The sequence below is a fragment of the Suncus etruscus genome, chromosome 1, assembly GCF_024139225.1.
Source record: "Suncus etruscus isolate mSunEtr1 chromosome 1, mSunEtr1.pri.cur, whole genome shotgun sequence".
In the NCBI taxonomy this organism is placed as follows: domain Eukaryota; kingdom Metazoa; phylum Chordata; class Mammalia; order Eulipotyphla; family Soricidae; genus Suncus; species Suncus etruscus.
In genome coordinates, this window is record NC_064848.1 from 21,445,209 (window position 1) to 21,471,089 (window position 25,881).

General features: G+C 40.7%; 1 protein-coding gene across 1 annotated transcript in view; it reads left to right on the plus strand.

Moving 5' to 3' along the window:
• Positions 1-3,845: 3,845 nt before the first annotated feature.
• Positions 3,846-25,881, plus strand: part of DAPK1 (death associated protein kinase 1) — a 185,594-nt gene continuing 163,558 nt past the window's right edge. The window contains exon 1 of the mRNA XM_049784131.1: positions 3,846-3,989. Coding sequence (XP_049640088.1) covers positions 3,928-3,989 — 62 coding nt within the window. The 5' untranslated portion in view covers positions 3,846-3,927. The remainder of the gene's footprint in view (positions 3,990-25,881) is intronic.

The following is a 25,881-nucleotide window of genomic DNA, read 5'->3' on the forward strand; positions in this document are numbered from 1 at the left end:
ACTTGCCTTGAATGTAGATTATTTAGGTTCCTTCTCTGATACTGCCTTGTTCCCCTGAGCCATCCCAGGAGTGATTCGTCTGCATAGAACCCGGAGTAAGCTCTGAGTACTATGGGGTTGTGTGACACAACCACTCCCCATAAATACTGTGCATGCTTCTCTAAAATATTTTTTTTTCTTGTTTTGGTTTTTGGGCCACAACCGGCGGTGCTCAGGGGTTACTCCTGACTATCTGCTCAGAAATAGCTCCTGGCAGGCACGGGGGACCATATGGGACACCGGGATTCGAACCAACCACCTTTGGTCCTGGATCGGCTGCTTGCAAGGCAAACGCCACTGTGCTATCTCTTGGGCCCTAAAATATCTATTTTCAATTTCCCACAACAGATGCATTTTTCTGCACCTATCCCAGATGACTCACCTTTCTTTGTAACTTTGTTGTTATTCTGACTGTTTCTCACCTCTTAAGATCCTTTTGTATTAATTTGCAAGATCCCCACATAAGTTGCTGCTACTTTCCCAATTTGGAACCTAACCTTGCTTAAATCATCATGAAGATGTAATTAAAGAAAATGTTCTTTAGAGGAAAGCCTGAGGGCTAGCTCAGCAGTAGAGCACAGGCCTCCTACCTTTGGTCCCCTTGATTCCTGACACCAAAAAAAGGGGGGGGGGGGCGGAGAGAGAAGAAGGGAGGGAGGGAGAGAGAGGAGAGAGTTCAAAGGGGTGCTTGGCGCTCTAGGCCATCCTGTTTGTTCTGCTTCCCCCATTCTAACAGCCAGGCTTTGCCTTTTATACCTGAGTCATTGACAATTGGGGGGGGGGGTGTGCAGGTCCCAGTCCTTTGACAAAGGGGATATTTTATAGCATCATCATCCCTTAAAGATACAGTAGCATTATCCTCCTTTCTTGTTTGGTAAAATAACTAAATAAGTAATATATAAAATAACAATATTGCCCAAGTATTGTTTTAGATTAGTTCCAAGTAAATCCAATTTCGAGAATTATCTTCAAGTATTGTTCTACCACGAATCCAATGTGGAGAGTTATCTCGGGTCAGTAGAGCGAGCAAGTCCTCCAGTCAGGGTGGGTGCAAACTGCATTTCACCTCTTACAGTGTAAATATGAAATGTCTAGAGCCTAGAGATGAAGTGAAAGGAAGAAATGAAACTAAATTAACATAAGGATAATATAAATGGTAACATCTTGATTTATAAAAGCTATGCCTATTCTAAAAAAGTAAAAAAAACTCTGATCCTGGCTTCCCCTTTTATACTCTAGTTGTTGACCTTTACCAGAAGGCATTTTTTTTGTTTTGTTTTGTTTTGGGGCCACACCCGGCGGTGCTCAGGGGTTACTCCTGGCTGTCTGCTCAGAAATAGCTCCTGGCAGGCACGGGGGACCATATGGGACACCGGGATTCGAACCAACCAACCACCTTAGGTCCTGGATTGGCTGCTTGCAAGGCAAATGCCGCTGTGCTATCTCTCCGGGCTCACCAGGAGGCATTTCATAGTGTCATCACCCTTAAAGATACAGTAACACTCTTCCTCCTAATCTCATCCCTTTCTCTCCTTTTATTTCTGTTGGTGCAGAGAAAGTTTTAAAAAATACTCTCATTTTAGGGGGCTGGAGCAATGGCGCAAGTGGTAGGGCACTTGCCTTATACGTGCTAACCTAAGATGGATCACGTTGGTTCGATCCCCCAGTGCCCCATGTGGTCCCTGAACCAGGAGCAATTTCTGAGCACATAGCCAGGAGTAACCCATGAGTGTCACCAAACAAACAAAAATTACTCCCAAAACTCTCATTTTAGGGGTCAGGCAAAATAATACAGTGGATAGGGTGCTAGCCTTGCACATGGCTAAACTGGTTTTGATCTCTATACTCCATATGGTCCTTTGAACACTGCCAGGTCACTCCTGGTCACAAAGTCAGGAGTGAGCCCTGAGCACTGAAGGGTGTGGCCCCCCAAACAAAACAAAACAAAAAAACTCCCAAAACCTTCATTTTAGGAAAATTGGTTGATTTCAGCTTTGATGTGGATCTGATTTTCAATAGTTCAAGATTTGCAACTTAGCATTTTCTAATTCGAGACAATACATTTTACTGTAGGAGTTTTCCCTATTTGGGAGCTTTCTGCTCTTTCTCCACTGAATGAATCATCACCAAAGACTCAATAGACGCATGAACTAGAAAGTAGAGAAAAGATACAAGAAGTAACCTCTGCGATAGGGGGACTCGATAACCCCCATAAAGGCCTTAAAAGTATAATAAACTGGGCCCGGAGAGATAGCACAACGGCGTTTGTCTTGCAAGCAGCCGATCCATGACCAAAGGTGGTTGGTTCGAATCCCGGTGTCCCATATGGTCCCCCGTGCCTGCCAGGAGCTATTTCTGAGCAGACAGCCAGGAGTAACCCCTGAGCATCGCCGGATGTGGCCCAAAAACAAAACAAAACAAAACAAAAAAAAGTATAATAAACTAATCATACAGGTAGTAGTGTATTTTTCTGTCTAAAAAACATCCAGGCCAGGAAGGGTGCCAGGTGGGGCCCCACGCAGCAGGCAGCTGTGCGTGCAGTCTGCATTTAGACTTGGGGAGCTGGGAGCTCTGTAAGTGGGTGTGTGGAGGTGGGTGTGGGTGTTGTGAAGGGATGCGTGCAGGTGTGTGCGGGGAAGTGTCCTCTCGAGTGGGAGGTGTGCGTGGGTGCGCGCGTGGGGAGGGGGCGTGTGCGCGGACGTGTGAGGGTGTGTGTGCCCGCGGTAGAGCGCGCCAGTGAGACGCCTGCACAGCGCTGGGAGGAGCCGTGAGCGCCAGGCAGAAGCAGCCAGAGGCTCCTCTGCCTGGCCTGGCTGCAGTGAGTGAGGTTGGAGGGCCGCGATCGGGGAGTCCCTTTGGGCGCGGGCCGGCCACTCTCCGCCCAGGAGGTCGCCGGAGAGCCAGAGCGAGAGAGTCCAGCCCAGCCGGAGCGGCGGGGCGCGCGGGATCCACGTCCTTGGGCCCATTCCTTCCCGGGGATCGCTCCAGGGGAGCTCGCCTCGGTGGGTGGCAGCGCGCGCTCCGACGGGCGCCGTGCAAGGCAGGATTGGCCTGTCCGCGGGGCTCGGTGAGTGTGGCCTCTCTGTGCCTCCCGATCGGCCTCCTGCGCGCCCTGGAATCGTACCCCGGAATGTCCAGGGATCCTGGGGGAGGGAGTGGCCTCTCTGGAAGAAGCGGGATCGCTGCCTTGGAGCAGCCAAGATGGTACAGGTGGGGCCGACGGGGCCGGCGCTTTGTGTGGGGACGCGGAGACCCGGGGAGCTGGGGGTGGCCTCGCCTCTCCTCGCGGCTCGCTTCCCTCCCCTGCTCCCCCGGGCGGCCGCACCCCGGGTCTGCGAGGTAACGGCGCCGGAGTCGCCTGGAATGTGCCTCTGGGGGGGACAGACTGCCTGGCTGCTGGAGGTTCGGGGTGCGGGGCCCGGGCAGGTGCGGGCAACGGCGGGCTCTACCTAGCCAGCTGCTTGAGCTGCTTTTGGGTGGGCGTGTGTGTGTGTGTGTGTGTGTGTGTGTGTGTGTGTGTGTGTGTGTGTGTGTGTGTGTGTGTGTGTGCAGGAGCAAGGGCCTAGGGAATGTGGGGGTGTCCTCTCCTGTGAGCCCACACTGGGGTAGTCCCTACCCGGATTTAACAAAGAGGGCTGCCATTCCCCTTTGCTTGGAGGGGCGGTTCCGGTGGAGCTCTAGGCTCCAGCACTGGGTGTGTTTTTTTTTTTTTCTTGTTGGCCTTGTCATGTTATTAATATTGCCTCCCCCTCCGCCTTTTTTTCCCCCTCCTCAATAAAAGGCTCCAGTCTGATGATCAAGGGGCTCCTGGAGATGCTCCGGAGTTGGTGATGGTTGGGGAAGCGGAACTCAAGTGCGCTGGGCTTTGGTGAGGTTTGAAATCTTATCATGATCGTGTTCAGGCAGGAAAACGTGGACGATTACTACGACACCGGAGAGGAACTTGGCAGGTAACTTGGGGGTGCTCGAAGCGCCAGCTACTGGGTTATGAGAATGCATACTATTGGGGGGGGGTGGCATTTTGGCAGTCAACAAATGCAGTTTGCAGTAAGCATCTCCTCCTCCAATCGATGCTCAGATTGTAGAGAAAGCAATTACCAGCAAACAGAGCGCTGGCTTGGGATCAGAAATGCATCACCTAGGGGTTGGGGTGGGGGTTATGTGAAATTTGGATGTGGAATCTGTTGGTTCAAGACCCTTAGATAAGAACAGATTTCCTTGTGCACGGTAACACTTGTCAGCTTTTGTTTAAGCCTCTGAGACAATCACAATATGTTGGCGAAAGCTCACACAATATTGCAGCTGAGTTAAGCGCTTAGGTGAAATTCAGAGTACAATGGAATTAATCGGTTGAAAAATTTTAACGACTCCCCTCCTTTGTTTTAATTTGTAAGTAACGAGTAAGTATTAAGAGAAGTTATCGATGAAGACTTGGCAGATGCTGGACTTGAATTTTGAAATTTCCTTGAACTAGAAATTTAATTGCCCAGTTGGTGTTAGGCGTTGCTTTGATTTCATTCACAGTGCTGATTGATGGTTTAATGTGAAAGTCTGGATTCAGAGCATGTTCCTATTGCTTGTGGAGCTGTGATTCTGAGTGTAAAGTCGTTCAATTTCTCTGTGAACAAAGAGTGATTTCTTTGGGGCCATCTTGGGGCTGATGGCTTTCCCCTTTAGTTATTTAAAACAGTCTGCTGAGCTCTAGGATAATATTTATGAACAATTCAGATTCTTACCTAAATTTAAATTTAACATGTGGAATTTGGTTGCAGTTTATATTTATTTTGTGAGTAAAGTAGGTGAAAAGTGTTTAAATTCATTTCTCCACAAATTTGTTTTCCTCAGTATGTATCAAAGTAAATATACTTTTATCATTACCTGTTGTCCATGAGAAGGGAATTCAGATGTTCTTGCTTACGTTATGAGAATATGAATGTTTGAAATTAACTACAGAAGATTAAGCTAAAATAATTGTGAATAATAAAAGTTTTTTAAGTTGCTATGTCAGAATTTCTGTTTATATTTAGCATTGACGCAGAAACTTTGATGCTGGCCTTTGCTTAGGAGCTTATATTGAAAAACCAAGTAAATAAAAAAAGAAGGAAAGCTCACAAAAGTCATGTTTTATAGATATTTTTAAAATTAAGATTTAAAAGTGTGTAGTTGAGGGGCTGGAGAGATAGCATGGAGGTTATTCATTTTCCTTTCATGCAGAAGAACCCCGCATCCCATCCCATATGGTCTCCTGTGCCTGCTAGGGGCGATTTCTGAGCCTAGAGCCAGGAGCAACCCCTGAGTCCTGCCAGTGTGACCCAAACACCAAAAATGATAAAAATAAAAAAATAAAAGTGTGTAGTTGAAATAGTCTGTTTAACTAAAATTAGATCATTTGACGCCTGTGTTTTTCTTTTTTCTTTTTTTTTTTCTTTTTTTTTTTTTTGTTTTTTTGGGCCATACCCGGCGGTGCTCAGGGGTTACTCCTGGCTGTCTGCTCAGAAATAGCTCCTGGCAGGCACAGGGGACCATATGGGACACCGGGATTCGAACCAACTACCTTTGGTCCTGGATCGGCTTCTTGCAAGGCAAACGCCACTGTGCTATCTCTCCGGGCCCGACGCCTGTGTTTTTCATTAAGATTAGTGGTATATGAAGTATTTCATTGAGTGTAGGAAGAAAAGGTGAAAAAGAACTGTATAGTTACCCTGATTAGCTAAGATTTCTTTATTAAGATACTTGATTAAAATATGCAGAAATGGAACTGGAAAGGTAGTAGTAGTACAGCGTGTTAGACTCTTGTCTTGCACACTGCTGACCCTGGTTTGATTCCAAGCATCCCATCTGATCCCCCGGAGTGATTTCTTTTTTTTTTATTTTTTTTTCCCCCGGAGTGATTTCTAAGTACAGAGTGAAGAATAACCCTTGAGCATGACCTGGTGTGTTCCCCAAACCCAAAACCAAACCAAAACAACCAAATAAAATTCCAAATAACAAAAAACATAAAATGAAATGAAATGTGTATTTCATTCCAACCTTTTGGTAAAATTATGTGTTATGAGAAAGAAAAGAAGATTACCAGTGACTGGTGAAGGGAGTTGAGTGGAGTTCCTGATCTTTTTCTGTATGTATGTGTGTGGATTTAATGCCAACTCTCTTGCCTCTGTATCAAGTTTGCTCATTTGTCACTAACCTTTTACTTTGCTTTTGTCTCTGTCTATATTTCAGTGTTCAATCTTCTTCCCATTATGTAAGGCTAGTTGACAGATTGTTCACTGAATAATTTTTGCTTATTCAGTATTTGAAAAAAGCATTTTATAAAAGTGGGATTTGGGGGTATTTTAAAAAGATAGTACATATGTTTATTTGTCTGGCATTTAGTTGCTTTTGTTCTTGCCTAAAAATGAAGTAGGTTGTTTATTCTTTTACCATCTCTTGCTGTTGTGGTGATGGGGTTTTGCTGGCACTTGGTTGTGGGTGGCATGGACTTTTGTTGGTGTACTGCTTCCTGGAGGTTTACATATCAGTTTTTGATGCTTATACATACATTGGCTGTATTGAACTGTGTTGTAGTCATGCTGGCCTCCAGGGGTGGGAGTTCTTTAGTTGCCGGACTTCCTGGGGATTTTCTGGCTTTCCTGGCTGTGATGCATTGATAAGGTTTTAGTTGTGGTGCTGCTGGGGCTGTATTTATCTATTATGGTGCAGCCAAAAATCACTTGGCATTAAGTATCATAGCAAGCCCAGCTGCCTGGCACAAACAACAGAGCTCACAGGATCAGTTTTGGAAAGTTGAAATAGATCAAACTTTCAAACTTATGCTTGCAAGACAGACTCTGGCAGTCCCTAAGCAAGCCCTAAAGCCCTGGTTTGTAAAGATTATTTTTGGAAAAAAAAATTTCAAGTTCTGAGAGTTTTGTATTTGCCACTTTGGAAGGTAAGATAAATATAAAGGATACTATCTGTGGGACAAAAGGTATAGTACTGTGGGTAAGGCCTTGCACACAGTCAAATTCAATTCCTAGCACCTCATATGGTTCACCAGCACCACCAGGATTGATTAAACTTAGAGTCTTAGAGAATTTCACCACAGCCACAGGACTTCTTAAAAATGCAAATTTCTCCATTTGCTGAGGAACTCTTCAACTACAGTAGGGAGCCCTAAAAATGTGCCCCAGGATGCCTTAGAACCTTATCAGATAGTATTTGGGGAGCAACCCTCGGAGTCTTCAAGTCTTGAGGCTCATGTTACATACTTGGCCATAGGTCAGCCAAGCCTGTGAGCTTTTTGGTACTTTGCTGCACTCAACCTTCCTGAGAATTGGTCCTCAGACCTGAGTACTTCCTTTGTAGAAGCAAACTGACTTATTTCTGTAGCTGCTCCCTGAGTCTCTTGTCATCTATGCTCCATCCTTGGTTTGTGTCATTATGATTCTTATTTTACTTCTTGTAGCCAACTTGAAAATTACTTAAGGGTTAAAAAAAAAAAACAACCTTTAAAAAAAAATTAGGCTACTGACTAAGTTGGTATAGTAATGAGACCAGAATGGGAGGTGGGTAGTCCATGTGGACTACTACATGTCCATATGGACAGCTGGAACACACTCTGTAGGAAATGGGTAAACATGTACTTTATACTAGTGGCAATGACCGTAGTAAACATTTGACACATAGTTACTACCAGGATATTGTTTATAATAACCAGTTTCTCCCATCAGTGCATTTACCTCATTGCATATTCATTAATTACTTGATAATCTACTTTTACTAGTTTTTTACAGCATTGTAACCTTAGATTTGCCCATTGCTGCTTATTTTCAGTACCTTATTAGATATAAGGTATATGTAAGATAAAATATATCTTATATATTACAATATAATATCAGATATAATATATAAGATATAATAAGACATAATGGTTCTTACTACAGGCTCAGTATAGGCTTACTGACTGATTAAATGAATCTATTAATTGATTCAATGAATCAGCTTTTGATTAAAAGCACTTTGAATACATACTCGTATAAGCACAGGTAGATCTGACCCTTAATAAATGATTGCTCTATTAAGATGTACAAGATAGTAAAGCTATAACTCATAATAAAAGTTGCTTTTGCACATTCTCTAATTAAATGGTATTAAATACAGCAGCCAAAATTTTCAAGCACAAGATCACTTTTAAAATAGCATAATGGAGCATTAAATACTTTTGGTAGCCAGTGGGAAGTTATAATTTAAGTATAAAACGTACTCATTTTTGCATAAAATCCAAAGGCATTTTAATTGAAGGAAAGAGATTGTAATTAGTTATGTCAATTTGAGTACATCTCTCAGTAAGTGTACTGTGGTCGACAAGAGGGAACCTTAAGAATAATGCAGTTTAGTGTGGATGGAAGGAGTGACTCCCGGAGTGTGTTCCTGACTAGTGACATTACCCTGCAGGGCTATGTTGAATGGCTCCTTTCACATTCCTGCTTCCATGTGCCCTCATATTTCCTCTGATAGAAAGGATGCAAAGTTTTAGGAAACAGGGCTTATACATATGTAACCCCATCCCCCTTAACATCAAACGGGTGTGGCCCAAAAAACAAACAAAAAAAAACCAAAAAAAAAAAGAAAAGAAAATTTGTTAATTTGTGGCATTTTAGGAAGGTCTAATACTAATCTTTTAGGATGCGGCAGTGATAATGAAAGTGAGTGGCAGTTCGGTTGAATGCTTGATTGTTAACACAAAGCATATGTCTCTGGACTCATGGGAAAACATAATTTGGGTATAGTAGGGCTAGAAATGTAGAAGGTCAGTTTTATAAGAACTTTTTGTTGTTGTTGTTGCTTTTGGGCCATACCCAGCAGCACTCTGGGGTTAATCCTGGTTCAGGGACCATAAGGGATACTGGGGATCAAACAAACCTAGGTTGGCTGCATGCAAGGCAAATGCCCTACTCACCGTGCTATCACTCCAGCTCCCTTCATAGGAACTTTTAAGATTGCATAACATTAATGTGCTTTTGAGAAGCTATTAAAGTAATAAGCTTACAGGGGTGGATGTTCAGATTAAATTCAGTAATTATCGTCAGGAGAGCTGACATTGTTAGACACATCCTCTGCAAAATTGTTTTCTTGCAAGCAAAGACCCTGTTACTTGTAGAGTGGTTGAGGCAAAGAAGTAGTAATGCTTTCTGCAGAATACTCTTGAAGATGGTGCAGTGGATAAAGTGACGTGATCAAAATTATGTTGTCTGAACTTTGTGAAGACCCATGACTTCCTACAGGAAAACATGTTAACAACCTTCACATCTAATTCTCGTCAACTGGTGTGCGTGTATAACCTAGTCATTTTATATAAATGAAATGAAACATAATTTTAGTTGAAAACATTTTGAATTTCTAGGCCATGCCTGACAATGTTCAGGGCTCACTCCTGGTTCTGCACTTAGGGATCAATCTTGGCAGGGCTGTGGGACCACATGGGGGGTTCTGAGGATGGAACCTGCCAAACAGCATACTTGCTGTTCTATCTATTCAGGCACTAATTGAAACATTTTTGATCCTGGAAACAAAAGAAGTCATCTTCTACTGGGAGGATTGGAGCAAACACTAATAAATAGAAGCCAGAGCCCTAGAAGATGCTAGGCTTATCACTAGGTTTTCCTTTCTCAACTCATTAAATCTGTCCTTTGAGCAGAAAAGAAGCAGCTTTCTTAAGGTAGGGAGCCTGTTAGGTGACACAAGATAGATCAAGAAAGGACTTTGGGCAGGCAAGTTTTAGTGTGTCCTCTACACTTCTGATTTCTCAAGTTTCCTTTCTTAGAAGTTAAATATAGTTATATTTAAAAGCCGTAATTTGGGCAGCCATCTAATGTTTCTCCATTTTAGTATTCATATTGAAGAGAATGGTTTGAAATAAAGGGCAATTACTTCATGAAAGGTTATTTTTGATTTTTAAAAATCTATTATTATTCTTAAACTTTTTGGATTACACACATAGCGATGCTCAGAGGTTACTCCTGGCTCTGCACTGCAAGGGATTATTCCTGGCAGATCTAAGATACTAGAGTTTGAACCTAGGTTGGATCCATGCAAGGCAAGCATCCTCCCTGCTGTATGAACACTTTGACTCTGTTTTCATCTGAGCTCAAGGCTAATCTTTGAGGTTTCAAGCTCTCATTGCCATTTGACTGTATGTGGACCTCCTTTTTTTTTTTTTTTAGCAAATTACCTGCCCCACATATTTATTAATAGTGCTAGTGTGCACCATTCTTTATCTAAGTTACAGAGTTAATAGTTTAACTTTCTCGAAGTTCACAGAACTCTTTGATTGTTATTTAACCTCTGAGTAATGTAAGAGTCTTGGCTCTGCCTGCCAAGCCACCCCCTGATGACAGTTTCTTCTTCCATTAATTGGCACATGTTTGTCTGGTTTAGGGCTAGTATAAAATAGTTTGGGACTTTATGTAGAAAATAATCCTTAATAGTTTGGCTTTGGATTATTGTAAGCGATCAAAACTGAGTGAGCTCCATTTTTCTGCTTTGTAGGAGATTATATAGCAGTATGATTATTTATAATAGATTGTCTTCATTGCTTTGGTAATATATAAAGACTTGCTTTTAAAACACAGGTAAAGGCCAAGGGATAGTTCAGTGGGTTAAGGCACTTTTCTTGCATGTGGCTAAATCAGGTTTGATTGGGACACCTCTTATGGTCCTCTGAGCACTGCCAGCAGTGATTCTTCAGCACAAAGCCAGGAGTAATTCCTGAGCATTGCTGGGTGAGGACCCTAAACAAAATAAAACAGAACAAAAAATACAGTTGGAGGTAAGCCCCTCCAAATGAATGGCATTTTGTTTTTATATTTCCTAATTAAAATAAATTTAAAATAGCTAACTATTAAATATTTCTTAGTTAAAATAAAAAGGACAGTTACACAAGTTTGAATTTAATGTGCTAAAAGGCTTTTAAGAATGAAACTGGGGGCCGGAGAGATAGCATGACGGTAAGGCGTTTGCCTTTCATGCAGAAGGTCATTGATTCAAATCCAGGCATCCCATATGGTCCCCCGAGCAGGCCAAGGGCAATTTCTGAGTGTGGAGCCAGGAGTAACCCCTGAGCACTACCGGGTGTGACCACCCCCCACCAAAAAAAAAAAAAAAAAAGAAAGAAAGAAAAGAATGAAACTGTCTAAAACCTAAAATGGTGGGTGTCTTGTCCACACCTAGCTATTCATTATCTGGTAATCAGTCTTTGGTGATAGTTGACAACTATGATAGATAACTCTTGTTTTCATTCTTTGTTATTTAGCTGACATTGAAGCCAGTGGGATTCAAATGCCAAGTACAATGCTGCTTACCTCCAAAATGTTACCATAGTATTTCTCCCTCATGTTCACAATTTATTTATCAACTTAAAATTTTTTGTCTAGTAACCTGTAACATGAGAGATCTCAGAATGAGAGGGAGCTAGGAGAATGCTGATATTACTTTATTTTTTGTGTTACTCAGGTTTGGGTGAAGAACACGTTTAAAGAAATGAGTGCCACAAACAATTTATCTGTGGTTTGTAAACTTCATATTGATGATGTTCATATTCATAAGTCTTTTGGGTTTGGAGTAGGGGAATTGCCTCTGGCTGTATCAAAACTTGCTTTCTTGGTGGCTGGAGTGATAGTACAATGGTTAGGGCATTTGCTTTGCACACAGCTGATCCAAGTTTGATCCCCAACATCCCTGAATCCACCAGAAGTTACACCTAAGCACATAGCCAGGAGTAACCCCTGAGCATTGCCATATATGGCCCCCAAACCAAAACAAAACCAAACCTTGATTTTTCTCCTTCCTTCCTTCCTTTTTCTGTTTTGGGGCCACCTGATAATACACAGGGGTTACTCCTGGCACTGTATTCACTAATTACTCCTGGAGGTACTCAGGGGACCAGAATAGAAAATCCAGGTCAGCCATGTGCAAGGCAAGTGATTTATCCACTATACTATCGCTCAGACCCGGCCTTCCACCCCAAATGGTTTTCTTATATATATGTATAATATGAAGGATTGACTTGCTTTTAAATACTTTAAATGTTAGGAATTTTTATCTACAAAGAATATGTTAATTTTCTTTTTTTTTTTTTACATGGTTTATTAGCTTTATTTGTATGTAATTTGTTGTTTTCTACCTTGGAAGCTATGCAAACTTCTTTCTTTTTTTTCTTTTATGCTTTTTGGGCCACACTTGGTGATGTTAATGGCATACTCCGGGCATTCAGGAATCACTCCTGGCTGTACTCAGGGAACCATTTGGAATGCTGGGGATTGAACATGGGTAAACTGCATGCAAGGCAGTGTCTTACCTGCATGCAGGTCTATTTTTTTGTTTGTTTTTGTTGTGGGGCCACACCCAGTGATGCTCTGGTCTTATTCCTTATTCCTCCAGGTCTTACTCTGGAGGGCTTAGGGCACAATATGGGAAGCCAAGGATTGAATGCAGGTTGGTCGCATGCAGGGCAAGCACCCTAATCCCTGTCCTATCTCTCTGGAGCCTCCCGTCCCATTTTTTTATAGAAAGTTTTGTTTTATGTTCATTCTTTTTTTTTTTTTTTTTTTGGTGATTTTTGGGTCACACCCGTCAGTGTTCAGGGGTTATTCCTGGCTCCAGGCTCAGAAATTGCTCCTGGCAGGCACGGGGGACCATATGGGGCGCCGGGATTCAAACCGATGACCTCCTGCATGAAAGGCAAACGCCTTACCTCCATGCTATCTCTCCGGCCCCTTTATGTTCATTCTTATTCCCTCCACTTGTCTTAGTATTATGATGGTGGCAACTCTAATCGCAATGTTTGCACTCTTGTTCACAAGAGGTTGTACACTGCAAGCCATGGTGCTTGCAGACATTTTGGTTTTAATACTCACTAGGGCTTGCATTCCACCATACTTTGTTGTGCTGACACGTAAGGGGTTTCTGGGACTGAAGTTGGAACCTTAGGCTTACAAGGCCTAAGCTCTTTGTCGCTGAACTATTCTGGCCCTATCAGACTTTCACATGTAAACTTAAAAAGATTATTAAGATTTTTGACTCCTTGCTTAAATCTTTTAATGCTCTGTTCTTATTCTCTCAGTAAGTCCATCCTTTTTGGGGAAAGAGGGAGTCAGATTATGAAAAGAACCAGATTTTCCTGTGAACTGCCTCTTTCTTTGGGTATCTGTTTAGCAAATCATATAGTCGAATCTGATCAGATGCAAGTGTGAGTGGATAGATACTTGCAACACAAAAGGAAGTTTGAGGACAAAGAAAATTACTTGAGGGAGAAAAATCAGTGGTTAATGCTGATTCATTTCTAGTGTTTCCATCCCCTTTTGAAATGGTTTTCTAAAATCATTTTGTTTGTTGCCACTATATAGAGCTGTATTGAGTTCTATTTTATTTTTCCTGCCATCTGCAGTTTATGGATAAGCAGCAGAAATATGTGTTCTTAGGAAAGTAATGAAAGACTGCAACCTTTTGAGCGTGATATTGAATAGAGTTGTAATGAGCAAGCTGCTTGATTTTTGCAGAGTTATGGGCACTCGCTCTAAGTGTATGGGCTACTCTTAAGGAATAGAGGTAACTGCCAAGGTTTGTAATACTGAATGGCACATAGTACACACAGGTGTGGTTCTTTGGCATTTGGTAAGTCAAAATATTGTAGGACATTATTTTGGATCAAGTTTTTTATTGGCATATAAGACAGTATAGTGAAATCAGAGCCTGACACAGATTTCTGCTATATACTAGGGATAATGATATAAGACGTTTTATAAATTCTTCCCCCTGTCTATCCTTGTTTCAGGATTTTCCATTTCCCTTCAACGTTCAATTATTTCTTTGTTTCTTATAAATATTTGTCTTTCAGAATATCTAACCTCAGCATTGAATTGCTATTAGTAATGCTAGAAATTTTCCCATGTTTATTCTATCCTTGGGTTTGGTAATCACTGATATGTGTCCTCGGAGTACATGCTTAGGATGAGGCCTGACTGATTTAAAGATATTTGCTTTTTTTTTTTCTCCTCTGGAGAATCACTTGTTTTCATTTGTGTAATTGGAATGAAATGGAATCATGACCTGTTGTCTCATTTGGTGTCAAGCCTGTAAAATGACTGCTTGGTACTCTATTTCAACAATTTTTCATGCTGTAATTAATTCAAACAAGCTCTTTAATAGATGGAAGGTGTTTCCAAGATTTTCTTTTGGAATTGATAAAGGTTTACTCCAAATACCAAGGTTCAGGCAGTTGATTCAATTGTTAGAGAGAGGAAGCAGCGTGAAAAATTCTTCCTACTTTTCATATCAGTCTGTGACTTTATCCCCACCCTTCCTCAGATGCCAAGATAAGAATACTTGGTAAATAGCAGAGGAAAGGAAGATAACACCTAGTAATGTATGGGATGGAGTCCCTTGATTTTACTAAACGTGATTTGGTCTTGAATTTTTTTTCTTTCCTTTTCTTGGTTTTTGGGCCACATATCCTGCTATTCCCAGAGCTTATACCTGGCAGTTCTCCAGGGACCATGTGTAGTGCAAGGGATTGAACCAGGGTCTTCTGTGTACAAATCAAGCACCTTAATCAGTGTACTATCTCTCAGGCCCCAAATATATTCGCTGTATTAATGAATTTACTATTTATTTTTGTTTGTTTATGTTTGGGTCAGGGGTTACTCCTGGCTCTACGCTCAGAAATCGATCCTGGCAGGCTCAGGGGACCATATGGGATGCCAGGATTCGAACCACTGTTCTTCTGTATGCAAGGCAAACGCCCTACCTCCATGCTATCTCTCCGGCTCTGAATTTACTATTTAATAGGAAGCATCCATTCTAGGTCCATCTAGATTTTTGCTCAGTCTTATCTGCATACACAATTGTCACTTTAATGCAAAAATTAAAAAATACATTAGAGCAAATTTATAACCTGGAGAAATAGGAAACATGCAGGAAATAATTTGGCCAGTTTATATTTGTTTGTTTTTGTGTATGCACCACAGGCAGTATTGTTTAGGGATTACTTTTGGATTAGTGCTTAGGAATTACTTTTAGCAAGGCCTGAGGGAACCATACAAGATACCAGAGATCAAATCTAGGTCAGGTACATGGAAAGAAAGTGTCCTACCTGTGCTATTGTCTCTCCAGCCTTATCTGGCAAGTTTTGACCCATGGCTTTTTTTTTTTTTTTTTTTTTTTTTTTTTTGGTCACACCCGGCAGTGCTCAGGGGTTTTTCCTGGCTCCATGCTCAGAAATTGCTCCTGGCGGGCACAGGGGACCATATGGGGCGCCGGGATTCGAACCGATGACCTCCTGCATGAAAGGCAAACGCCTTACCTCCATGCTATCTCTCCGGCCCCGACCCATGGCTTTTATTTCTCAGGTATGCAGCTAGTCCAACATGAAGTTCCTGTATTCCTAACAACTTGGATCAGGTAGCTGGCCTGATCCAATAGTCTAATACAAGTTGCTTCTGTTTTCTTTTTTAGTGTTTGGGGGAGGAAGGGAAAATAAAATTCAGGGTTGCTAGACATAGTCTCTGCCACAGAGCAATCAATGTCTATGCACGTGATTCCATTTGGGGGGGTGCTACTTTTGGCAGTGCTCAGGAGTTACTTCTGGCTCTGACCTAGGAATTATACATGGCTGGCTCAGGGAACCATATTGGATTCTGGGGCATTGAACCCAGATTGGCCACTTGTAAGGCAAATATCCTACCCATAGTACTATCATATCACTCCAGTCTCATGCATGCATGGAGTCTTGATTCTGGGTTGCTAATTTGCTAAAAATAAAAAGCATGACTTTAAAATATCTTTAATGTTGGGTAGGATTAGACATAAACTTAGACTAGGCCTTATTGCTTTGCTGTATCAAGGTTCATTTGCTTTATGTATACTTATCTAGAAATTTGAATATAATTGCAGAGCTTTGAATTTAAATCCCTGACTCAACAATAAACTGAACTATTACTTTGGGGAAAATGGCTTGATTTTTGTGAGATGAAGTTTTCTCAACTGTGAAATGGGGATAGTAATCATACCTATCTTTTTTTGTTTGTTTGGTTTTGTGGTTTTTGGGTCACACCCGGCAGTGCTCAGGGGTTATTCCTGGCTCCAGGTTAAGAAATTGCTCCTAGCAGGCACGGGGAACCATATGGGACACCGGGATTCGAACCGATGACCTCCTGCATGAAAGGCAAATGCCTTACCTCCATGCTATCTCTCCGGCCCCAATCATACCTATCTTATAAGATTATTATAACTTAGGTACATGTAAATTAATTCATCCAGACCTGGCACAATAAGTGCTTCAGACACATGGAGGGAGAATGTGGAAGTAGGGGGAAGGGGAAGAGGATGAGGAATAGAGCTGGAAAAGAAAGAAAGTCCTTTTGATTTGTGATAGTTGATTCTTAGTGTTCCTGAGAAGCAGATTATATAGGAATTTAGATGTGCATTTCAAAGTGGGCTGCTGGAGATAAGTATGCCATTTTATTTTATTTTATTGAAATCATGTGATTTACAAAGTCCATAGTTGGGTTTGGACATACAATGAATCAGGCTCAATTCCACCACCAGAGTCAATCTCCCTCCACCATGTTCCGAGAATGAACATACCACCACCCTTTGCCCCCCAGTCTTGACAGTTTAATAGGCTCATTTATACTTTAGATTGTTAGAATTTAGGTCTCTATTTCTTTTTTTTTTATTTTTTTATTTTTTAGGTCTCTATTTCATTGTTGTTGACTTTGGCTTGTATATTTGGTTCTGTCCTTTTTTTTTTTTTTTTTTTTTACCTCTACCAATGCACCTGAGACTACTTGGCCCTTGGCCTCCATCCTTTCATATTTGTGTTCTTCCTCCTCCACTCAGATTTTTTCTTCTCCTCATTATACTTGGGGCCAAGGATGTTGAAGACAACTCCCATTGAGACCATTGCATTTATTCATGCAGTCATTTCCTGAAGCTGTGGGGAATAGGAGGTGACAAAGAGATTTTTTTCCTTTCCTACAAAGGAAGATCTATTTATTAATTTGGAAAGGGCTGCTTTGAGGGGCTGGAGTGGTGACACTAATGGTAAGATGTCTGCCTTGCAAGTGCTAATCTAGGACAATTCGATCCCATATAGTCCCCCAAGCCAGGAGCGATTTCTGAGCGCATAGGAGTAGCCCCTGAGTGTGACACACACACACACACACACACACACACACACACACACACACACACCTGCATGGAGGAAAGCCAGAGTAAGGTGAAGTGAAAGAGCTACTCAGAAATACTCAGAAGAGTGGGATTGGGAACTAAAGAAATGCCAGAGTGTACATTCAGGTTTTAATATGCAATACTTTAAGTTCCTGAAAAACTGCTTTTGTTTTTCTACTGCCCTTTAAGTAAAACACTGCCTTAATCAACTAAATAGGACACTTGGAATTTAATCAAAGACATAGATTTTGTTGGTGGTGTTGTTGTTATGGAGATATAGTGGAAAAGGAATCTGAAATGAGTGTGTAGGTCCCAGAGTTCCTGACCAAGATTAGATTGCTAGAGAAAGCCAAAGAAATGATGGATCTGAGCTCCCATTTATTTCTGACATGTACTGATTAAAAATGTGAAAATGAGTGTTTGGCAAAGCCAAAATTTCTTGGGCCAAGAAAAACCTATTAGATTGGTAGTTGAAAGACTGAATTGTTAGAACTTACTTAATGGTGAAACGCTGCCAGCTTCTGTGAGTACATTCCACTTATATATTGGAGTGCCCGGCCTTGTTTCTCTGCACAGTGTTTCATTTATTCAAGAACATGGCTGATTCAAGAAAGTCCAGTTGAAAGCTGTTTCCTTCTGGCCAATTGGGTATGTGTCTCAGTTTACAAAAATAACATTACTCACTCAGGAATTTGAAAGAGAAAATGATTGAGAGTTGGAACAATAAAATGAGTTCAAGTAAAAGCTCAGGGAGTGACAATGGTAAGCCATAAATCAGCAGTGCAGATAGGTTGTTTCATATCACTATGTGTAGTCCATAATATCTATTCATCAATTTATTCATCTAGGGTTGATTGGAGATCTAAATGATAAAGCACTTGCTGGGGGTATTAATAGAACCCTTTGTCTCAAACTTAGACAAATTTTTAAGTAAATATTTGTTCAAAGAAAGATCATTCTTATTTGAGTTTATTCTTTGTTCATTCATTCATATTTCTGTAGTAATTTACAAATAAATGTAAGGGTCAGGCATATAATACAGAAGTAGAAGCACATGCTTTGCATTTTACTGACCTGGTTAGATTCTTGACAACATGCCTTCCATGCCCATCACCACCATCAGCACCACTACTGAGACAACAGTAGGTGTGGTCCTGGTGTCAGTACAGCATCCTTGGCCCCAAATTATATTACAAGGACATCCCCTCAGTCCTATGATCACTTTTTAAGAGAATCTCCCAACAACAAAAAGAAAATAAGCAGGTGATTACTGGATGTGTGTTTCTACCCACGTTCCTTGGAAAAACTGAAAAAATCAGTCAAAAAACATACCAAAGAAATCATATTTTCTGGGAATCCATTTTAAATTAGAGGCTGGAGGTAGGAATTAGATTAGTAAGCCAAAATTCGGAATGACATTGGCTTTTGATAAACTGTTTAAATGGTGGAGAGAACCATTGAAACCAGCTGTTAAACTAGGTTCTAGAAATGGGTCTATGGTGACAGTGTAAGTTATTACTTGTTTTTATGTTACTGTTTTGGGAAAAGAGTGAAAAGAAGTTTAAAACATTTAGCATTGTGCTCGATTTATGGTGTGTCCACTACGTATTTTTTTTTCCCTCCTCAATCCCTCCTTCCTTTCTTCCTTAGCTATGACACAAGTGACTAGATGGAATTATTAATTCTTTGTGGTGGGGACTACCTGTGGATTACAGGAAGTCTAGCAGCAACTTGGACCTCAGCCTACAGAAGGGATGCCAGTGAATCCTCTTTTCCTTAGTTGCGACAATGAAATATGTCTCAATGTTACTAAAAGTTTGTTGATTCAAATTTCCCTTCCCTTGCCAAGAAGAAACCAGTGAGTGGTAGGAGGCAGATAGGAAGTATTGATCATTGAGCTTGTCATAACAAGGGGAATCTTGTGCACAGTGGCAAAAGGAAAAGTATTGACCCTGGTATTCAAGAAGTACCATTTGGCATGTAAGCCATCTGACACAGCTATTTTTGTCGTACTGATATGTTCTGTTCTATAAGTGGATGCACCTACTGTGTGCCAAAGATCTGAGATAAGACTTTAAGGGAGAGACTTGGTGTCACTGTCATTCATGGCTTCTACTACAGTCTCCATCTTATCTCACTCTGACCTCAGTCACAACTCATAGCTGCCTTCCTGCAACTGCCTTACCTATGTTTATACTATTTAACCCAAGGTTAAGATTGGTAATGCTTTTCAAATTTATGATAACAGCTGTGTGTTCCACCCTAATGATTCCTCTCTTTTTTTTTTTTTGGGGGGGGGGGCCACACCCGCTTGATGCTCAGGGGTTACTCCTGGCTAAGCGCTCAGAAATTGCCCCTGGCTTGGGGGAACCATATGGGATGCTGGGGGATCAAACCACGGTCCTTCCTTGGCTAGCGCTTGCAAGGCAGACACCTTACCTCTAGCGCCACCTCACCAGCTGGCCCCCCCCTCTCTTTTTTTTTAATTATTTTTTCTAATTTTCTTTATTTTTATTCTAATTTTTTTATGTAAACACCATAATTACAAACATGACGGTAGTTGGTCTTTGATCACAAAAAGAACTCCCTCTTTTTTTTTTTTTTTTTTTTGGTTTTTGGGTCACACCTGGCAGCAATCAGGGGTTACTCCTGGTTCTACACTCAGAAATTGATTCTGGCAGGCTCGAGGGACCATATGGGATGCCGAGATTACAACCATGGTCCTCCTTCATGCAAGGCAAATGCCTTACCTCCATGCTATCTCTCCGGCCCCAACACCTTTATTTTAATTAGAGCTAGATAACTTCTTACTTCTCATTTTCTTTTTTGTCTCTTAGGTTGGGTTCTCTCTTTCTAGCAGTCTGGGTGATATGGAACAACATGGGAGACTAGGCAACTTAGCTCTTGCCTCAAATATCAGCTCCTTTTAACAGGTCTAGGGACCTCTGAGAGAAGGTGTGAAGATGTCATTAAACTCTGTCTCAATTCCCTGGAGAGGAGCAATTAGAGGTTTTTGTTAGTAGGGGAGGGTATGAGGGAATAAGAAGCAGATTTGGAGGAGACTGGAAAAGAGAAATGTATCAATCAACCTATAAGTAGGAACAACTTAGTACCCAGTGATCCAGGTAAGCATGGCTTTTTCTGGTCATTATGTGTAGAGCTAAGCTTTAGTCACTGAGGACTTGAGGAATGTCACCATCACATGTGCTGCTGGAGAAGAATTTTGCTCTCACATTTTGCCCACCAATCTTCCTGTAGCCACCTCAGGGGACCACTGTGGTCTAGTATGGGAGACAATATCCTGATGGTAGAGAAGAGTGAAAAACATAAGGTGATACATGATGGAGAAAAAATAACCAGGAAGGTGTACTCAGAATTTATTTTGTTAAGGCGTTTCTGGGTTTGCTAGTACCAGTTTTGTGTTGCTGTTTCCCTCTGTTGGCAATGAAAGTGATGAGAATGTGTGCTAATTAATATCTGGACCTCCCTTCTTCAGGAACTCTTTTCTGACCATTCTACTTCAAATTGTTGCCCTCCTCTGCAAGTTGAGGCAGTTCCCTGAGGCATATTAATATGTGTGTATCTCTGTTTCCAGATTGTAAGTCCCTTAAGGGGTCATAATTCTCTTGTTAACCATAATTGAACTCCATCCTTTCAGATCACAAAATATACCTTATTAGAATCATTTATAATTTACTGAGGAGAAATAGTCTTAAGATTTTTTTTTTCCGGGAGCTGCCAAAAAAAAAAAAAAAAAAAAAAAAAAAGATTTCCTTTTTCCTTCTAAAGTCCCAATTTTCTTCAGTCATAAAAATACACCCTCGGGGCGGAGAGATAGCATAGAATAGCATAGCGTTTGCCTTTCATGCAAAAGGTCATCAGTTTGAATCCTGACATCCCATATGGTCCCCCGAGCCAGCCAGGAGTGATTTCTGAGCATAGAGACAGGAGTAACCCCTGAGCACTTCCGGGTGTGACCCAAAAACCAAAAAAAAAAAAAAAAAAAGTACATCCTCATTCACCATTGCAACCTTCCTACCATCAGTGCTCCTCATCATCTTCCTCTCCCCCCCCATCCCCTCCTGTATTCAAGACAGGCATTTTATTTCTTTTTTTTTTTTTTTTTTTGGTTTTTTTTTTTTTTTTTTTTTGGGTCACACCTGGCAGTGCTCAGGGGTTATTCCTGGCTCCAGGCTCAGAAATTGCTCCTGGCAGGCACAGGGGACCATATGGGGCGCCGGGATTCGAACCGATGACCTCCTGCATGAAAGGCAAACGCCTTACCTCCATGCTATCTCTCCGGCCCCAGGCATTTTATTTCTATCACTCACTACCATTGTCATGATAGCTATTGGTGTAGTTATTTCTCTAACTGTACTCACCACTCTTTGTGGTAAGCTTCATATTATAGGCTGATCCTTTCAAATCTCATCTCTATTGTCCCTAGCTATTATTACCATATTATCTTTTGTTTTTCTTAAATCCCACAGATGAGACTATTCTGTGTCCGTTTCTCTCCCTCAAACTCATTTAATTAAGTATAATAGTTTCCCTATCCATCCATGTATAGGAAAATTTCATGACCTAATTTTTCCTGACAGCTGCATAGTATTCCATTGTGTATATCTACCAAAGTTTCTTTAATAACTCATCTGTTGTAAGGCATTTGGGTTGTTTTTACATTCTGGTATTGTAAATAGAGCTGCAATGAACATAGGCATTAATTTTGTATTGTGTTTGATTAATTTTGTATTGTGTTTTTGTGTTCCTAAGGTATATTCCTAGGAGTAGTATAGCTGGCTCATATGAGAGCTCAATTTCCAGTTTTTTTTTTTTTGAGGAAATTTTATATTGTATTTCATAAAGGCTAGACTACATGTCATTTCCAGTAGCAGTACTTTCTCCCCGCATCCCATCAGCACTGATTGTTCTTGTTTTTGTAATGTGTGCCAGACTCTGTGGCGTGAGATGGTACCTCATTGTTGATGCAAATCAAAAGTCCCAATTTTTAAACATCATAAACACAAGAGCAATTTTGACAAAACTAGCTTATTGCAAGATGCCTGTTGATTGCAAGAAGACTACATATCAAGGTTTTAATTGCAGATATTGCAGGTTGACAAAAGAAAAGTTTTGTTCACGTATATTCTGTTGTCTTCTTACAAAGAGTAAAGTATCCTAGAAAAATTCATTATGGTTAATTCCTGTAACCAATCACAATAAAAAAATTCTGAAATGATGAACATTAGGCATAGTTACTCTCAGTTTAAAAATAAACAAGTGTTTCATTCTTGGAACAAGCCTGTAATGTGACAGTCCCAATGAAACATAGTAGGTCCAGTATCATTGCCAACTGAGTAGGTAGGGTAGAGACACAATGCTAAAATATGCTAGTACTTTTTTTTTTACCATGCTACCTTTTTCAGTATCATAAATATTTGAACATTTAAGAGCTTGACAATCAGGAGATGTAGGTCTGATTGGAATGATTGGAACTAAAATGTGACTGATTACTTTCATTTTGTTTTTGGTTATTGTTGGGCCACACTCTGCTGTGTTCAGGGCTTCTTCTTCTTCTTCTTCTTCTTCTTCTTCTTCTTCTTCTTCTTCTTCTTCTTCTTCTTCTTCTTCTTCTTCTTCTTCCTCCTCCTCCTCCTCCTCCTCCTCCTTCTTCTTCTTCTTCTTCTTCGACCAATGTGAATTACAAGCCTTTCATAGTTGTAATTCAAGTACATAGTGACAGTGAATTAGGGCCATTCCCACCACCAGTGTTGACCTCCCTCGGCCACAGTTCCCAGCATGCCTCCCATACCTCCACTCTTAGTCCTTTGGACTGCTAGTGTAAAGGTCCATTTAGAGTTTAGATTGTTATAGTTTGGGTCCCTGATTCTATTGTTGTTGACTTTTGTTTGGGTATTTACCATTTGGGTATTTTGGTTTGGGTATTATTTTCCCCCCCAATCAATACTCCTGAGACTGCTTGGCTTCATGGCTTATTCTTGACTCTACTCAGGGATTACTCATGTAGGTGCTCAGAAGATCAAACTCAAGTCAGCTACATTCATAAAAAGCTTTGACCTACTCTGCTATCTCTAGACTTGGTTAATCCCCTTTTAGATTTCAAGGAGGAAATTCGTACGAGATACAATAAGGACCAGGCACTGATCTTTTCCAGGTCATTCATTATGATTCTCCTACGTTGAGCCTCTGAACAAAACTTCTCTTTTGTCCACCTACATGTCTGAAATTTAAAAGCGAAAATCTTGATGTGGAGTCTTCTTGCAATCAACAGGCATATTAAAATAAGCCAGTTCTGTCAAAATTGGCTCTTGTGTTTATGATGTTTGAAAATTGGGACTTTAGAAGGAAAGAGGAAATCTTAAGAATATTCCTCCTCAGTAAATTATAACTGATTCTAGTAAGGTATATTTTGTGATGAAAGGATGGGGTTCAATTATGGTATACATTTAGTTCTGTGAGGGGTGCTTAGAGTTGTACTTGGGGAGTAGAAACAGAGGCTCAAGTAGAATTAGGTAAATTGGTTGAAAGGAAAATAAAAGTTTTGATGCCAGTGGTTTTAGAACATTATCAGGGGTATAGCATGACCAGTGAGTCTCCCTCAAGGTGCAAGCCAGAATCAGTAGGTGTAGACCTGTGCAGGGGCCCACAAAGGAGTTCACACAGGTACAGCTGGAGACAGCAGTACAAACTCTTATCATTCTCCTTTGTGCTGCCTACTTCCTGGGATCATACAAAGGTTAAAGGCATGAGGACAGAAAGCCAGATGGCAAGAATTATATGTTCAAAGCAAGCATTAAAAATCAGTCTCTTGGGGCTGGAGAGATAGCATGGAGGTAAGGCATTTGACTCACATGCAGAAGGATGGTGGTTCGAATCCTGGCACCCTATATGATCCCCCGTGCCTGTCAGGGGCGATTTCTGAGTGTAGAGCCAGGAGTAACCCCTGAGCGCTGCCGGGTGTGACCCAAAAACAAACAAATAAATAAATAAATAAATAAAATTAAAAAAAATCAGACTCTTGGGTTCGGAGCAGTGGCACAAGCAGTAGGGCATTTGCCTTTCACGCAGCTAACCTGGGATGAACTGCGGTTCGATCCCCCAGCGTCCCATATGGTCCCCAAACCAGGAGCGATTTCTGAGCGCATAGCCAAGAGTAACCTCTGACCGTCACCAGGTGTAGCCCCAAAAGCAAGCAAACAAAAAATCAGGCTCTTGGGACTGGAGAGATAGTATCACGAGTAGGGTGCTTGCCCATGGGTAGGGCGCTTGCCCATGGGTAGGGCGCTTGCCGAGTTCAATTCCCAACATCCCATATGGTCCCCTGAGCACCATCAGAAGTAATTTTTGAGGACAGAGCAAGAATAATCTCTGATCATTACCAGGTGTGACCTAAAAACAGAAAGGTACTTATAAGGAGTAAAAAAATAGGATATTGGTAACTTCTAGTTTTTAGTCTTGTAGTTTATAATTTTGTTTTCACCCTTCAAGGTAGATTGGAAGAGGTTTTCTATCTTTCTTTTATGGATTGGAAAGACCAGGAAAAATAAGCTGGAGGCAGCAGAGTCCAATTTATGGAAATGGAAATTTGTTATATATATTAATAAACACATAATATCTATAAATATATAAATTATTACATAATACACATGTATACACATTGTGTAGTGTGTTCACTTTTTATGAATGTTATAGCTAGGAAGATTGTAAAGCAATATTAATAAATAATAAGACATACACATGCTTTTGATGTTAAACTCCATAAAGCTCTTTGAGTTGCAGAATGCTCTCATTGATTTTATTATGTTTGATCTATGATTGATAATATTTTAACTAGTAGAGTTAGATGCTTATATGCCAATCTATTTCCAAATAAATTTGTCATTAAAATTAATTTGTGTTCAAATCTTAGACGCTCACCCTTGTGCAATTTATAGTTATTAAACTGTACTCTTCAATTCATTATTGCTGTTTGCAGTATTGGTGTCTTATAGCTTCTGATGTCATTGCAAGGATTGGAACGTTTGATTATGTTATTTAGTAGTAGTTTTATTTTTATTAAAACATTGATTTGGGACTGGAGTAGAGTGTTTGCTTTACATATAGCTGACCTTGGTTTGATTCCCAGTATCCCAATGGTTCCCCAAATTTTTTTAAGGAGTGATGCTTGATCATAGAGCAAGGAGAAAGCCCTGAGCTCCACTGGTGTGACCCAAAAGTAGAATAAAATTAAATTAAATTAAATACAAGAAAATTAAAAAAAACAATACAATAAAATACAATACCATGATTTACAAAGTTGTTCCTAATATAGTTGTTTCAATCATACAATGTTTAAACACTAATACCATTAGTATTAGTGACCTTTCCTCCACTAATTTTTTTTTACTGTCCCAAACCAGTCCCCTTAGAAGGCACATAACAAATTTTAATAGTAGTTGTCTTAAATAAGCAACTTTTAAAAAGTCCTATAAAATGAACAGGGAACTCTTTAAGCTTTACGAGTAGGCTCAAGTCTTCAGCTTCATTGTTAAGGTGAGAACAGGCTTGCCAGCCTCACAGTTAAACCTCAGTTCTTCAGGTGTTGCAGGACAATGGTAAGGATAATGGTTGTAG